The 16,988-nt window shown below is 35.2% G+C and overlaps 1 protein-coding gene across 1 annotated transcript in view; it reads right to left on the minus strand.

The window, feature by feature from the left end:
- Nucleotides 1–16,988, minus strand: part of FNBP4 (formin binding protein 4) — a 29,989-nt gene that overhangs the window by 11,899 nt on the left and 1,102 nt on the right. The window contains exons 2-12 of the mRNA XM_032488678.1: nt 16,778–16,876; nt 13,318–13,454; nt 12,808–12,991; nt 12,048–12,195; nt 11,816–11,936; nt 10,401–10,736; nt 9,283–9,490; nt 6,680–6,804; nt 5,673–5,777; nt 4,751–4,884; nt 3,564–3,751 (exon numbers count right to left, since the gene is read on the minus strand). Coding sequence (XP_032344569.1) covers nt 3,564–3,751; nt 4,751–4,884; nt 5,673–5,777; nt 6,680–6,804; nt 9,283–9,490; nt 10,401–10,736; nt 11,816–11,936; nt 12,048–12,195; nt 12,808–12,991; nt 13,318–13,454; nt 16,778–16,876 — 1,785 coding nt within the window. The remainder of the gene's footprint in view (nt 1–3,563; nt 3,752–4,750; nt 4,885–5,672; nt 5,778–6,679; nt 6,805–9,282; nt 9,491–10,400; nt 10,737–11,815; nt 11,937–12,047; nt 12,196–12,807; nt 12,992–13,317; nt 13,455–16,777; nt 16,877–16,988) is intronic.

Consider the following 16,988-nt stretch of genomic DNA (forward strand, 5'->3'; position numbering starts at 1 on the left):
GAGACATGAGAAATCATCTAGTTAACCCTCTTGTTTTAAAGGTAGTGAAACCCAGGAGGGAAATGACTTGCCCAAGATCATACAGCTCTTAGTGGCCATTTCTGACCCCTAGTCTAGTGCTATTTTAACAAGATGTCCTGGTGAAATATCAGGAGTCCAAGAGCTTTAGAAATCCCAAATAAATTTCACTTCTCATGGAGTAGAGATCCAGATGCAGTCACCTGTCAAACTTCATGGTCAAAACGGGTTAAAGAAGGACTATTATAAAAGGCTCTAGGTCAAGGATAAGGACTTTTACCTTATTACTTTGCTTAAAATACATCACACGGCACTCAACAATGTAAAACCAAAGCAACCATGAACCATCTGGCTTTTAGAACGGCTTTCCTTTTCATGGAACAGATAAATGATACATTATGTAAAAGACTTCATAGAACGTGATTCACATAGTTACTCTAATTATTTTGAGAAACTGCTTACTATTAAGGAAAAGGGCACTGAAAAAAATTCACCAGCAATCAAGATTGCAATTTTCCAACTAAAAGACTTCAAATACCTCATTAAACCTTTGTATTTGGTCATACCTAATATGAATTTCTACACTAACTTTTACAGTCTGGGTATGGGCAGACAGTCTACATTACATAGTAACAGTATCAAGATTACATCAGGACTAAGGTAACAAATATTCAGGATTAATAACTTACTAAACTTCTTTTTACTAAACCAACCACAACATGGTAGACAAATAAATTTGTCAGATTTTATACATTGATAAGTTACTCATCTAGAAGCACAACGCCAACAGTGGTACGTTTATGATGGTGAGAAGCTGCTATGCAGAGGAAATCAAGGAAACACAGTAGGTTCAAGGTTAATAATATGGTTTACAACCTTCAACAAAGTTATATCAGAATTAATTTAGCTTTGGGTAAATAGGACACAAACTAGACTTGATAATTTTAGATCATACAAGGAACATTTTTAGAGTTAATATTTAAATCCCAAACTAAGTTTACCCAAAATGTAAAAGCTGTATCTTAACATTGATAATTATCTCCTTTAGTTTAAACACAAAGAATTTCAAAAAATCCTAGTTTGAATATCCATGGATGTCATATTACATGATGTTTTTTAAAATTTCTAAATTTAACCCACTTGGTATATTTTCTCACTTAAGAGAACACCAAGTCTGAAGTCCAGAGAAGATTAAAATGATATACAAAGCTTTATTACGTGCTAATAAATTTTTTAAAAGTATAAGCTTAAAAACAGAATAGTGTCGGGATACAAATTTTGAATTCTCCAAGAGCTCGTATTTTCCCATACATCTTTATTTCTATTTAAATAGGAAACCAGGTTTCCTTTATTGTTTTTCTATAGTCTCTCCCAAAAGTATTACTGCTTAGCATTTTGAGGCAAGAATTTCCCAGTTTAAATCAAGAATAAATAAATAATAGCTCCATGGAGACTTTTTTGGAAAAGCAGCCAAACTTAACCTGACAAAAGCCCAACAAGACATACTGGGTATCTTGAAATATTGCTCATTGTTAGAGACATAATGTTAAACACCGAACAATGAACAAGGATTAAAAATGAACAAAATTTTGAAACTTCTTTGCTCCTCAATGTAGTTTTTTTTTGTTTTTTTTTAAAAAAGATTTTAATCACAGTTGGGCTGACAAAAGCATGCATTATAAACTTTCTTTATAGGATTAAAATAGTGATTAGTATTGTTCTTCAATTCCAAAGACCTTAGTAATAAAGGACTTGGATTTTATTTAGATCGAGTTTATCATGAGGTTTTTAGTAGCTCTCAATAAAGAGACTTATGTATATAAGCTGGTTTACTAGTGGCTTTTTCCCTGAGCAGACAGTACCAACTGTGTGTGTCATCAACAAAGGGAGAAAATAACTTAATATTTAACTCTAAGGTATTCACAAACACTTAAGAGTTGGCAACTCTATAATCTTCAACTTTGGAAAATACAAGGGACATCAAACAGTGGTCAAGATGGGAATCACCGAACGAGAACCACCATCGAAGCCTCTTCAGTTTAGTTAACTACTAATAGACAAACAAAAACAACTTACTAGAGACTTATCTACCATTGCTACCCAAAGAATGAGGAAGTAATCTGAAGAAAACCTCTTCATGAAAATGGTAAACTCTGTACCTTAAGAAAATATTTTTCTGAAATATGAAGCAGCAAATGATTCTTTTGCTATGTTCTAAAATTATCACTGCAGTCATAGGTGCTTATTTTGAGTGACCTCATAATGATTCCTGGGCTATTAAGAAGTTAACAAAATTATTGGTACATGACCAGTTTTATGCGGTACATTATCAGAACTTTTCTATTGGGATTGTGGAGCCAGCAGAACACAAGACATTTTTGATAAGCAAAAGAACTCACATCATTACCCACTATCCTACAAAAAAATTCTGTACCTTTTTATCCTCAAAGGTTTAGGATTTAATTTTCATTTAATTAAAAAAATCTGCAGTATAGTTGATTTACAATGTTTCAGGTGTACAGCAAAGTGATTCAGCTATACACGTGTGTGTGTGTGTGTGTGTGTGTGTATATTCTTTTTCAGATTCTTTTCCATTATGAGTTATTACAAGATATTGAATATAGTTCCCAAAGGTTTATGACATAACTTTAGAACCATTCCATAGATTCTTACCTTCATATGCCATCATTTAAACAAATATCCATCATTTAAACAAATATCTACCAGTTTTTTAAATCAAAAGGTTATTTCTTCATCATAGTCTTGACTATGCTTCATTATCCACTTATTTTTGTCATTCCAAAAAAGGTGAATTTGGAAAAAATGTTATCTTCTTTCACAAAGTGGAAATCAAGCCATGGCTCTTCAGATTCTGAGTAACTGAGGAACTATGTAAGTTTTTGTGCTTTTTTAAAAATTTATATAACCAAACTGAAGTTCTCTAAGAGTACTTTAACTGGATTGAGCCACATTGATTATTTTATACTAGAATATTGGTGGTGATTTGCAGTGATCAATTATCTTCCTTCTCTGAAACAAGTATGGTCCAAGTTTCACAGCATAAGGTCATTTTGGTTTGTAACAACCATACTTCTTAGGGGACTAGTGGAGTGGAAAAATGAGGTTGCAAAATCAATAGATTACATGTTCTACAGAGAGGCAGAACTAATCTCTTATTGCTCCACATAGATATTGATAATTTAAGTATCTGGTTCCTTAGCATTAATTAGAATTCCTGTTACTGGACATCCACAGCTTTGTCTGTGGCTTGACAGAGTGGTTACAGGACAATCTTTTAAAATCAAAATACATTAGCTCATCATGTCATTTTTTAGCAGTCTGATATCAACAATATGCTTATTTCCAACTAGTCATTGCTTAAGCTTTCTTCAATATAACTCCTGCATTCAATTTTTTTAAAGGGCAAGTCCATATTTTTTAGTTAGAAATTTCTGTGATTATGATTTAAATTATTTTCTTTCATGTATTATTATTTTTTCTCTAAAATCATTTCTCTCCAATTAATACAGGGTAAACTGTCCCACCTGTGGAATTCTCAGAAGATTCTGTAGAATTTGAGTCAGTGCCAGTTTTGTCTTTCAAGGTCTGTTTAGGAAGAGTCTCGTCTCTACTTTCTTGTGCTTGGCTGTCTTCCTCTTCCTCCTCACCATCTGGGAACTCCCACTGAGACTCGCCCGACTGTTCGTTTACATAGAAATATCGTCTATGATCCCTAAATTACAAGAAAGAAAACGCATGTTTTAAGACCCATTCTCCTACAAAGACACTTTCATTTGGTCCTGTCCCAGGACAGCAGTCTGCTCTCACAGGGACGAACCTCTTCTTAATGGACTGCTATTCACAAAGGCAACAAAGAGCTTTGACAATTGAGGATGGAGAACCAAGGATAATTCAAAGCTATTTGCACTGCCAGCAGCTCTGTGAATACAGCCCTGAGCCCTCTTACTCCAACAGATGACTTAGAAAACACCTCTCACATGTTTTTTTTGTGTGTGTGTGTGTGTGTGTGCCAATGCTTATCAGGGTTTCATGTTTCATTAGCGAAGGGACTCAATTTCCTAGAACACTAATTTCCCTTCCAAAGAAGAGAACAACGAAGTTTGCCAAAGGTGACTCTTCCCCTCTTGAACCGTGGAATTCACATTTCATACTCTTGATATCAAACACAGTGAAAGCTAAAGAGAGGGAGAGGATCTGGGAGCTGAAAAATAAAAGAGCAAAGATTTCAAATAACGAAAAAAAAAAATCAAGAAAAGCCAAATATAAAAAGAAATGTTTTCATCTGACCTGCTGGCAGAAGATAGTAATCTTGTTCTTCATTCACATCTTCAGCCTCGAAGCTTTCCTTAACTTCACCGAGGTTAATCAGGAGTAGTTGCTTCCAGAGGTCCTGTAAAGCGCACAGAGCTCTCGCATGCGCTTAACCCCCAAGCCCGCCCTACTCCGTGCAACAACACTCTGGAGTGAAAACCAGCTTTGTCCAATCTTGGGAAAAAATCCGTTACATGGAACACTTTAAACATTGTTTTTGTTTCTCCAACGTGTGGCTGGCCCAAACTCTGTAAGTGCTTGCGGTGCTTTGCCTGCCCAGCACCGCTAACGCAGCTGCTCTCAGTCTCCAGACAGGCTGTCAGGTCGTCAGGTGGTGGTGATCACAAATCATGTCTGAGATGTCAAAGGTGAAAGGTGAAAAGGGGAGAAGAGTGCGTACCTGTCCCAGTGGCAGGACCAGCCTTTAGGAGTGGCGTTTATTTCATACTGTTTTAGTTGTTCTGCTGCATCCTGAAGCTTTCGTTTAAGGTAGTTTCCATTAAGAGCCCCTTCCCGCCAGTCCGCAATCCGTGTCTAAAATCAACAAAGCAGTTAAGTTAAAGACTTACTATTATGTCAAGAGGCAGAGGTAAAAAAGATGTTAAGTCTTCTGCCATGACTGCATACTCTGGCAGGAGAACAGACCAAACAGAAAAAGAAATCCCATTTTAATTTCATAAAAAGTCTTGTTTTCTGCAGAGTTCTGAAAAATGATACTGGACCCTAGTACTGCCAAATCTCCAATATCTGTAAAAATGAGTAGCAGCAGTTTTGTTTCCTGCTTTGGACCTTAAGTATTAAGATGATTCCCCAAATTCTACTTTTTGGGTAGATAGTTCACTCAATTCAGTAATAGTGTTAATCAAAATTAAAGGTTTGGTTCTTAGGGAAATTAGTCAACTTCCTACAGGAATTCACTACCTGTTCCTACCCTGCTATTTATTATAAAGTACACAGGTTACAAATAGGACTCAGAACTTTTTTCAAAATTGGTTTATAATGCTTTAGCACTTAGAAGGTACTTTCAACATTATATGGTGGTCTCATCGTCATTACGAACAGAATTTTATTAGGAAAAAACCGTATTAGAATATATGCTTATTGAAGGTGGTTTGTATCATCAGTATGCACAAACTTTCAGTATTTAATTTCATAATTATGTTTTGTTTTGCCCAGTACATAGTTTTATTTCCTGGGTAGGGGTGGTTCAAATACACACCAAGATTAAAAATTTAAATTTAGGATTGAAACATAAGACAGATTTCTCACACACAGCATTTCCTTCAAATATTGACTATTTATACCAAAAATAGCTAAATTACCTCAGTCTGTAAAAGCAGCACATGAAAATTGGAGATGGACTGTCTATTAATGCCTAAGAATTCAAATTTACTTGTCAGGGTATTTGCCAGTTCTCCAATCTGAAACTGTAATGCAGGAAAGAAAAAAAGAAAAAAGAAAGATAGAATCAGCAATTTTTTTTATTATGTAAAGTCTTTCATTTATTATAGATACTAGAAAAATGGGTCTGCCTATAAACAGCTTTTCTCAAATACTGCAGTTAATTATCTGGAAGATAAAATCCTAATTTATAGTAAAATAATTCACACAACAAAATGATAAATAATGACGCAAGGTCTAGAGAAATTAGATACATTTTCTAACACAACATGTAAGATGAAAATAGATTCTAAATGACACAACTCCTAATACTGTCCAAACTATCATTTATCCATTACTAATTGCTTATTCTAGTGCACAGTGAACAAAATAATCCCGCCAGTCCCACCTACATGGTTGTACACTAGCTAATGACTTGATAAATCTTTCAAGTCAAAAGAATATAAGTGGTTTTCCCAACAGACCACACTTAAATAGCCATATTCTTACCAGGTCCAATTCTCAAGACATGAAATTGGAACCAAATATGCCTTTGTGTAAGGACAAGTAGTTCATGCAGGAATTAAATTAGTGACTTTAGTCTCTTTAGTACTTCCAAACTAGGGAAGCCTATATTTAACAAGCGACTGCTTTCCAATGGAGCCTTACTTGTAAGAAGAATTATGCATTTAGGATTTATTTTTAGATAATTTCTCTACATCAAATTAGTCTTGCAACTTCTTACTTCAGCCTTAAATACAACCTTTTCACCTAACCCAAAAAATGATTTACATTTAAAGACAGTAAAGTTACTTTTTACTATTTGCTAAAAGAAAGTAGTTCAAAGTTTAGGCAATTTAAAAATATTTATTTGTCAAGTTGCATTAAGATACACTTTCTTACCTCCCCTCCAAATTAAAATAAATCAAAATTAAAAAAAGATACATACTTTCAAATCTTGTTCATCTTCTACTTTAGGTGCTGTTTGTACTTTTATCTTTTCTGGAGATTCTTCTACTTCCATCTCTTTGTCTGAATTTTCATCTACTTTTTCTGAATTTTCAGCACCAACTGCTATAAAAGAAAATATGTGAAATTAAATCAAAAGGACCAAACATTTAACAGATCCCAAATAAATGTTCTTACCCCTGAGCAGAGGTGTCTGAAGGTTTTTTAATGCTCTTTTGCCTGTTTTCCTCGCCTGCTAAAGAAGCCCTAATGACTTGTCAACCTGTCTTTGATCATCTTTTAAAAAATGTATCTACAAACCATGGCTTCAATTATTTATGAAAGCTAGGTATCAAACCTAGAATATGTAAGGGTTCTTTATCAAGTGGGTTTTGGAAAAAAGCTTTCAAAATGAGACCACCATTTTAAACTACCAATTAACCTCCTTCCTGAACTGGTTAAGATTTGAAGACGATTTTTATTGGACCCACACACTCTTCTGGTTGGTGCTATCTGCTGGTAGTGGGAATCTCTAAGAGACTAGGTTTACCACAAACTTAAATGGACTAAAAGATATGAACTCTGTTATGTTTGCTTAACACCAGATTACCAACCTAATCCACACATACAAAGTAAATCAATCTCTCAGGAGGATCACAGATTTAAAAAAAAAAGAAGGAACAAATTTGAGTACCTTTTCTTAACTCTGGTTAATTTTGATCTAAAGAAATGTGACTTTAACATTACTTCTGACAGCTTTTATTAGCCTAAAATTTTGTATTAAGTACTTAACCTTATCATATAATGGCCTTAATCCTTTTGATTGTTAATAGTCCTTCTGCATTTTCAAACTGTCTAAAATTAAATCTTTCTACTCCCCCACTCACTAGTTTATTTGTATATTAGACATCTTACATTTGGTGGCAGGTTTAAGAACTTAATTTTAAGCAGTGCTAGAGCCCCAAGACTTGATTATTTTGGAGGGCAATTAGGCAGGATCTATCAAATTAAAACACACATACCCCTTGACCTAGCAATACAACACTAAGAATATATACTATAACGACACTAAAATCTGCATAAAGACAAAGGATGTACCAAGATGTTAATCACAGTATTTTAATTGTGAAGAATCATAACTAATGAGTATAATAGTTTAAAGAACACACGCATTCACGTGACGACAACCCACCCTGACAGAAGACCATTAATAACATTTCCAAGCTCCCCGGGCCTCTGTGCCATCACGCTCACACCAGACACGCGTACTCTGATGATGTCAGTTAAGTACCTTCCTTTGGTTTCATCACAGACAGATCTTTAAACAATATTTTTGCTTTTTTTCCAACTTACACACAGTGGATACTAACATATGCATTCTTCAGCGGCTTTTGAAATTCAACATTGCTTCTGAGATTAACCCAAGTTGATGCATGTAACAATGGGTCACTTATTTTTTAATTGCTGTTCAGTATTCAGTTGCAAGATTATACCATAATTTATCCATTATTCTTTTGATGGACACTTGAATGGCTTACACTTTTTTTGGATAACAGAAATGCATTAATTTTTAAGAGTGAAACAAGGACACAACTTAAATGTCCACCGATGGGGGAAGAATTAAATGAAGACATCCTTGCCGCTCAGCAGTTAAAAACAATTTTCAAGGCATGTTGGAAAAGTATGTTGCCTAACAATCCATATGGTTAATCTCATCTATGATAAAATTTACACATGCACATAATACACACACAAAAAAATACACAACTACAAATGTACATAAAAATTGAGGAAAACCCTAGAACAATATATGTAGATAAAGAATAAAGAAATGGATCTCATGGGTAGGGAATGAGAATAGTGAAAAGATGAAAGGGGGACTTCAAGAATTCTACTTCATATTCTTCCATGTTGTTGACTGGAAAGAAAAAATTCAAACAACGATGTTTACATTTATTACCTGTGTTTTGGTTTATTTGTTACACACACACACACACACACACACACACACACACACATTTTAATCATAACCTGTAAAAGGCATATTCTGCTTGGCACAAAGTTTAGTGATTAAAATTAGTTCTGATAACAGATTGGAAAAATGCAGCAGGGTCTCTTTTACATTACCCTGAAGACAACTTGGGTTCTCATATCAGTTCCAAACTATACACCCAACCAAAGGCCGGGCAACTTGCACCCAGAGAGAGAAGATGAGGCTGGGTTTGCCAGAGGTGGTCCTTACCTCCCTTGCTTACCAACTGGAAACAGAGAGCTAAGGAGAGCACTGGTCTTTATACAGTATCAAGACAATTACTGTAGCAAGCGATTAACGAAAAGGGGGAGAGGGACCCAATCTCACTTTTCTGTTTTTGAGGGAGAAGTAATCCCCTAATCAGTAGTGAATACACAATCCAACAAATGCCAGCCTCTCAGATTCTTACTCCTTCTCCACTAGAGGTGAAGCAGGGAAAGGTGGAAGCTTCCTTCCCTAAGAGGGTATAAGTGCTAACTCCCTCTATTTCCTGAAGACGGAACAAAAATAGGGTAAGAAGGATTTCTGCTGTACATTTTTCAACTCTAAAGTTTAATTAAAGCACAATTTACCAGTTTCTCCATTTTCTGGAGTGTCTCGTCCAGTTTTGCTAGAACTGCGGCTGGTAGATTCTGGACTGGTAGCTCGAACAAACATCTTCCATTTTCCTCTTTTAGACATAAGTCTACGCATTCCATCTTGAGATGCTGGCTGGCTGATATCAGAACATGGACTAGACCCTGACACACTACCATCTCCTTCTTCCAAGGCACTGCAACTCTGCCTACAATGAACGTGAAAATAAAGTCAGAGTGTCATTAACTGTTTATCTACATGTACGAGAGTAGCAAGAATGATAGCCATGTGTTTTTGGAATTTAAATCCTTTGAAGACAGGAAGTATTTCTTAGTATGTTTTTCCACCAGGACTGAGCATTATACGCTCCATATTCTATTGTTACTCAATAAATGCTTATTCATGATTACAGTTAACAAATACTGATCTGAAGGGGGATAGGTTCTAAAGATCCACCAACAGATTTCCCAATACATGTACACAAAAGATAATGCTTAACTTAGCTAGTCCCTCTTCATAGCTTCAAATTTTTCAAAAGGGGACGCTTCAAGGTGATATTACTGTTATAACAGCTGTTCAGATTTTATTTCATACTCAAGATACAGAGAGACAAAACTGTTCCCAATAAAATCAGGGCAGAAAATAGGTACAAATCAACTTTTCAATCAGGAAAGTTTCCTTTTTAAAAAGGAAAGCACATGAAATAATGAGTTCCTCTTAATTCTCCTGTTTTCTTACAAGGCCCACTTAACTATCCGAACAATGCTGTAGCTCATCACTGAAAATCAACTTGTACTTTAATTGTTGGGTTAAAAACCAGATTACTACAAGAATTAGCAATGCTTATTTGTTATGAAGCTAAATTAAAGATTATTTACTGCATCTGTCCTCAAATCAGAACAATGTTAGCTTCACTGTTTGTCAATCACCAAAAAGCATCATCAGGGACCCAAGTAACTGCAACTCCACCGTTCAAGTTTTTATTGCATAAGCTTAAACAATTCTAGATGAAAGGATAAGACGAACAAAATCCCAAGAATGGCTGTAAATTGAGCACCAAGATCCCAGAGTGTGATAGTACTGAAGGAAGAAAACATTTTTAAGAAAAACTTACTTTTTTCCTTTCCAATACAAGCTCTAGCTCAAGGGTATCTTGTTCTTCTTCCTCTTCACTTTCTCCAGACTGAACAACACTGCAAAGATCCTCCTGAGTAGGGTCTTCCATACTGTCCAACAGAATTTCCGGTGGCTTTACTACTGTTGCTTCTTCTGTTGTACTTGCTTCTTTCTCTTCTGAAACTGGCTCTACTTCTTTACAAATTACTTTTCTTCTCCATCTCTCTTCTTCCTCTTTTATTCCCTCAGGCAATAGAGGAGCAAGCAGTGATGCTGCCACCCCCTTCTTCTCCTCCTCACTATTTGAGAGAGCCTGAATTCCTTCATTTACTTCCTATAAAGAATAAAATAATCCCACTTCATTTTCAAAGAAATCTCACCCGATTATACAGTATATGTAATTGTTCTTGTTAAAAATGACTATACTTTTCCAGTCACTGGATATTCTTAAAAGCCACTGACTCCCATAAGATTAGTATACATATTTCTACCATTTTCCTTGTACATAATGGAAACACTGCTTTTTTAGGAAGGCAGTATTTGAACTAGAACCTAGTTCTGGGTGGGACTCAAACGTATCCTCCCTCCTAGTGTCTATGTCAAAAGGCAGACTAGTAAGACGCAGAAGCAGATTTAAATAAGATCAGAATTTTGTCAGTTCAACACATAACTGGATAAATCTTTACCTTCCTCTTCTATATGATGATATAACTTCACAAACACGTTGTGAAGGTGATTTAGAGGAAAGAGAAATATTTCTAAAATGAAACGTGTGATTAAAATGTCTCATTTTGTCACTGGGATATTCATTCTATACTCCTAGAGCTGTAAAGGTTAACTTATTCTACAAAAGCACTTTTTACAAAATTGTAAATCAACTATACTTAAAAAAAAAAAAAAATTGTTGACACAATCCCCTCCATCATTTAAAAATACAAGATAAGTTAGAATTCAACACAGTCTCTGTAGAGCACAACTTACTTTTTTTATTGACAAGACTATAAAAATGCTCAAGTTTCACCAATCGTTTTTAACTTTTAAGGTAGCTAATCTTCTTATTAAAAAAAAACTTAAGTGGAATCCCCAAATACAACTATTCTGGATTAGAGGAATTAGAGAGGGGAGCTGAGGCCCTGCCTGCCTGCCTTCCTTCCTGGCTGCTCCCGTGTCCTTTGCAATGATCCAAGGTGCCTCTATGGCACCCTGAAGCTCCAAAAGGACTACAGAACTGGGTGACTGCTATGAATGCCACAAAACAGAAACAGATGAAGTGAAATTTTAAGAAATAAAATTTATCCCGTTTCACATCTATGCTATAAAATATTAACAGAAGGCTTATATACCTGTGCCAGAATAACTTTAAAGTTCTTTAGATTGGAAAACAGGCAGATGACATTACGTTGTAACACTGACCTTTTTAACTTCTCGCTTGACTGTGACTGGTCCGCTTTTACTACTTGAAACAGAAGTATTTTTCTCCTTAGTATACATATCCGTATTTACCACAAAACTAGCTTCAGCACCTGTTACAGAACTAAAAAAAATATATGTATACTTAGCAAGAGAAGCAGAAGGCAAATATTACCAGTAAAAGATAATACTCTAATTTCCTTCTAGGTGATTTCTTTTTCAAGTCTGTTCTTACCTGGGCTGGTAATGTTGTAATCCCTGTACCTGGGTGGCAAGATACTGGGGTAACTCCCAAGTCACTTCATTTGTTTGTGTGTTCCAATAATAATAGCATCCCGTGTTCTCATCCCAGACCTCCTGCCAATCTCCCATCTCAATTCCAACTACAAGAAAATAAAATAAATTTTAAGAAGCACATATTCCTGTACAATTCTGACCTTATATCTCAAGTCAACTGTAAAGCCATAACAATCTAACATAGAGTTTCTACACCTCAGCGCAGCTAAACATGGCAGGACAGTTCTTTACTGTGGGGGGCAGTTCTACACAGTGTTCGGCAGCATCCTGGTCTCTCACCAGATGCAGCAACAGTCCCCCTAGCCCCACATTGAGACAACCAAAAACTCTCCAGACACTGTCAATGTCCACTGGGGGAAAACTCCTCCCTCCTGAATCATTTTTGCAAACATGGTTTAAAAAGCAGTTTGATAGTTGAAAAATGTATTCTGAACCCCAAAAGACTTTTTAAAATAATGGCTTTTACTATTTACCAGGCATAATCTGCCACTAGTTTATTAAAAAGCAAACAATCATCTTTTAATAGACAAAAAATATATCCTAGTATTTCTCATTTTCCAAATACTCTATTTAAAAAGTCAGAATCCTAAAGTCTAGGGCCAGAGCATATGGGCGTTCATCTCTGGGAACCTCAAAACCTAGAACACCCTTAAGAACTGCACTTTAGATTTCTTTGAAACTCAAAGGATCAAGCTTACCTCCTGCCAGTGAACACTGAGTATCATACTGCCACCCTGCAGTCTGGGTTGAGTCTGTTCCATTTGAAGCAGTAGAAGAAAGGGCAGATGTGGACTCCTTTGGCTCTGGCCGAGGTGGAGTTGGAGGTGGAGCAGAAGCTCCAACAGGAGCTGCAGGCTGAGGAGCTGTTATAGCATCAATCTCCTTTAGAATGAAAATAGTAACAAATGCATTAATTACATTAAACAACAACAGCAAAAAAAAAAAAAAAAAAAAAAGAGAGAGAGAAAATAGCAATTACTTAAAAAGAAAAAACCCCTACACACTGGGTTCTCAGCTTCTTAAGTCAAAACCCTCCTCTTCCCCATTTTTCTCCTTACAACTGTTACAATAAGAGAAAAGGGAGAGCTGGGGAGGGACTAAGGAAGAGAGGTGGAGAGGGAGAAAGATTGACAAGGAGGCTAACCGCTTGAAATTCAGGTCCTGAGGTGGCTTCAATAATTAAAAACCCAAACAAAAGCACCACTAACCGCTAAGAAGTTGGCCAATGTACTATCAATATCAGTTGACTGGTTTCCATTCGCTTCTTTAGATTGTGCTGGTTTTTCTGAAACGTCACTCTCTTCATCATCACTGTCAGCATATGCACCAAGCAAGCACAGACCTCCTAGAAACAAAAAGGTGAACATCGTTAGTGACAACAATGCCAAAAAGTCCTAGAAAAGTATCCAAGAGAAAATGTGATTCTTTAGCCATTTACCTTACTTACGGAAAATAATCTGAAAAAAGTCTGCAATGAACTACCAAAGAGGTATAATTATGCACATAGAACTAATAAAATCAATGTGCATAGCGATTGGACATTCTTTGCAAAATACATAATTAATTATTCAATCTCATATGCCCTCTGTGAAAATAACACACAGTGTATCTTGATTTTTTAATTTGTTGATTCAGGTGTCCATCTCAAACAAGTAAACCAATTAGGATTTAGTAAATGAAACAAGGAGATTTTCAAAGTGAAAAACAAAGCTCTTTTCCAATGATTTTTCCCTTAAACAAGAAGTGGTGAATTAAAACAGAACCCAAGATGCTAGAACCAAAACCAAAACAAATGAAAACCACAAAAAACTCCTTAGCTAAAACCAAAACTCACACTCCAGTAGTGCTAGGTATGGTCTCTGTAATGCTGCAATGCCATTTCCTTTTAAAAACTTTTTTTGAAATCATATTTTTTTTATTAGTGGATCAATGTTCATACCATTTCCTTTTGTATCACCTGTGGCTACTCCAACGTTACAATTAAGTAAGTACATATACCCTCTTTATATATCATTTTACTATAATAGGTAGAATATTTAAGTCTAGCTACACTTTTCAGTTATAAATGAGACTAAATTTCCCAGTGCCTGGCACATTCTATGTTGTCAATAAATATTGGTAACAAAGGAGATTAATCAGGAGATGAAAATCTAGTTCTCCTTGTCACAATTTCATAAATAAATTCATGGATTCACCTAAAACTAAACATAAGTTGCTTCATTTATCATACAAGAGTTCTTATTCAATACTTTAAATCTTGCTTCCATTATTTTTTTTAAAGTACACAGCTAAGTTGTTACACTATGTATCAATTCCAAAGTATTATTTTAAGCTAATTAGGAAAAACTTTAAGCAGACATTTGAGAAGTTACTAAATGTATCTCATTTTTTGGGCGGGCATACCAGTCAATTTCCCACATTTTCTGAACACGAGGTAAGGGTAGAAGTACATGAGAGATTTCCGTACAGAAAAAATCTGCACTTTAGTTTTCAGCACTGGATGGTTTTTTTTGGTGGGAGATGATGGGAAATTTATATTTTCACATAAACACTTCTTAGTTTAGACCATCGTGGGATTACATAAAATATTGTTAAGGGGACAGAAAGTAATGCTAAAGGAATAAAAGAAGGATAAAATCAAGTTATGAAATGAATATAAACCCTAAACATATCTCTGAAAATTTAGTTCATACATTAATAAAAACAGGCATGAATTCAGAGTAACACTAAAAAAAGACTCACATTATGCAGAACAGCGTAATCTCAGAAAATTAAAAGCCTCACGGGACCAGGCTTCTAGACTACCACTGGGAAGCTGTTGCTACTTGAAACCAGAAGCAAGGGGATTCTTTTGAGCCATTGCCCTTAGCGATCTTTTTTAAGATGAGTGGTGACTCTTCAAACCCCTAGTGGATGGTGCCACACAATTTGCAAATCAACTAATGATATCTGGCAGTGAATTATTTCTTACATATATACTTTACTTTCCTGGTAAGCTTCAAATAGTAACTGTGTCTTATACCTCTAGAAACTCTTATTATTTCCTTATATTATTGTTTGAACAGTGACTTTTAACCCTTTTGGTCAGATACAATGAAAATGATAAAACCTATGGATCTTTTCTCAGGAAAACACACTTGACTGTGCAATTTCAGGGGATTCACAGACCTCTAACACTCATCTATGAGACCACATTAAATACCCTTTATTAGAAGATGCTTAAATACTGCTGACTATTATATTAGTCTATTGACCTAATTTAACAGAATTTACTCTGAATTTTCCCTTAATTTCACATGCATACACCAAAATATTTGTTAGCATGAAAGTACCAGGAATGCTTCTCTATATTATAAAAGCTTAACTTAAAATAACAAAATTTAAATTTCACCTTTGTGCAAAGAAATCTGGCATGTTTATGGAGATAAAAGTAAAATTTTTAAACTATTATCATCTTAAAAAAATATAGTCTAGTTTACTTTACAAAGCCATCCAAATAATGGAAAACTGTTTACCTTTGGGTTTTGTTAGACAAATTTTTTTCCTATGGATCATACCAATTAGTAAAAAATGAATAAAGCTGATACATTCTTATGTTGCAGGATGAAACTGAGCAGAATGAAAACATTTCTGTTCACAAGGCACATAAAGGCCTGAAATGCTGAGTGACACCGCAACCAAGGAAATTTCTCATAGGAACATTTAAATTTCACCTACTGCACATGACTCTTAGAAGACCCAAATGAAATAAAACATGTAGTTTACACATACAAAATGGTTTTTCTCAGTTCTGAAATTTATCTCACAGCCTGTTTTACCTTATCTAATCCACACTTATTTTTGTAAGTGGCAAATGGGGGTGGAGGGAGACAAGCATCTTATTTTAGGTGTCATACTGTACAAAAAGTCCTCCAAATTCAAAAGAATAAAATTACTACCAATTATAGAGTATTTAGTAACTATATATATATTTTTAAAATTACCATCAGTTACAATTTGTCAATTTCTGGTGTACAGCACAATGTTCCAGTCCAAAAATACATTTAAAATTTTTAAGATACACAAAAAGTAGAGAAAACTAACATTCTTGGCACTTGTGTGTCAGAAATGTATATACATGGTTCAGTTTAATCATCAAAATAAATTTAGGGCTGTTAAGATCCATTACACAGATGAATAAGGTCCTGAGGTCTTAGTATGGATGCCAGAGTGGTGATATGAACCCAGGTTTGTCTACAAAACATTTGTTGCAAATACCTCTTCGTGAGTATAAAATATTCAATAAGAGCAATTTTCAGCTCCACAAACACCTACCTACTAGATATCAATCCAAGCAGTGTGTGAGAAAAGAAACATAATGAAAAGATGTAGTTGGTGTCCCTAAAGAATGCCAAAATAGTGGGGGAGCCAGAAAACTAGTTACAAAACAGCATCAGAAAAAAAGCAGTACAAACTATTTTGGCCGCAGAGAAAAAGGAACAACAAATTTTACATTGGCTAAAGCGTAAATATCAACAATCCGTCACAATCAAAAATTTTAAATTTCCATTTTTTGAGAACTATAAATTAATAACACTAAAGCATTCATCAAAACACTCCATACACAAGCCCAATGTGATCCTAATGAAAGATACAGTAGACAAAAACGGGAAAAAATAAAATCTATACCTGTTGCTTTAACGGCAGTGGGCCTGGTGGTCATGACTGGTTTAGGAGGATTCGGAACAACTCTGGGAACCTCCACCACCACTTCCTGTTCATCTGGATCTTAAAATACGAATAAGAGAACTACAGTAAGACAATGGAACAGAGAAAACATTACATGTGACAAAACAATCTTCGATCTGACCTTTCGAGTCTACATTTCTACATGTACGTA

Source organism: Camelus ferus, chromosome 10 (assembly GCF_009834535.1).
Source record: "Camelus ferus isolate YT-003-E chromosome 10, BCGSAC_Cfer_1.0, whole genome shotgun sequence".
Lineage (NCBI taxonomy): Eukaryota > Metazoa > Chordata > Mammalia > Artiodactyla > Camelidae > Camelus > Camelus ferus.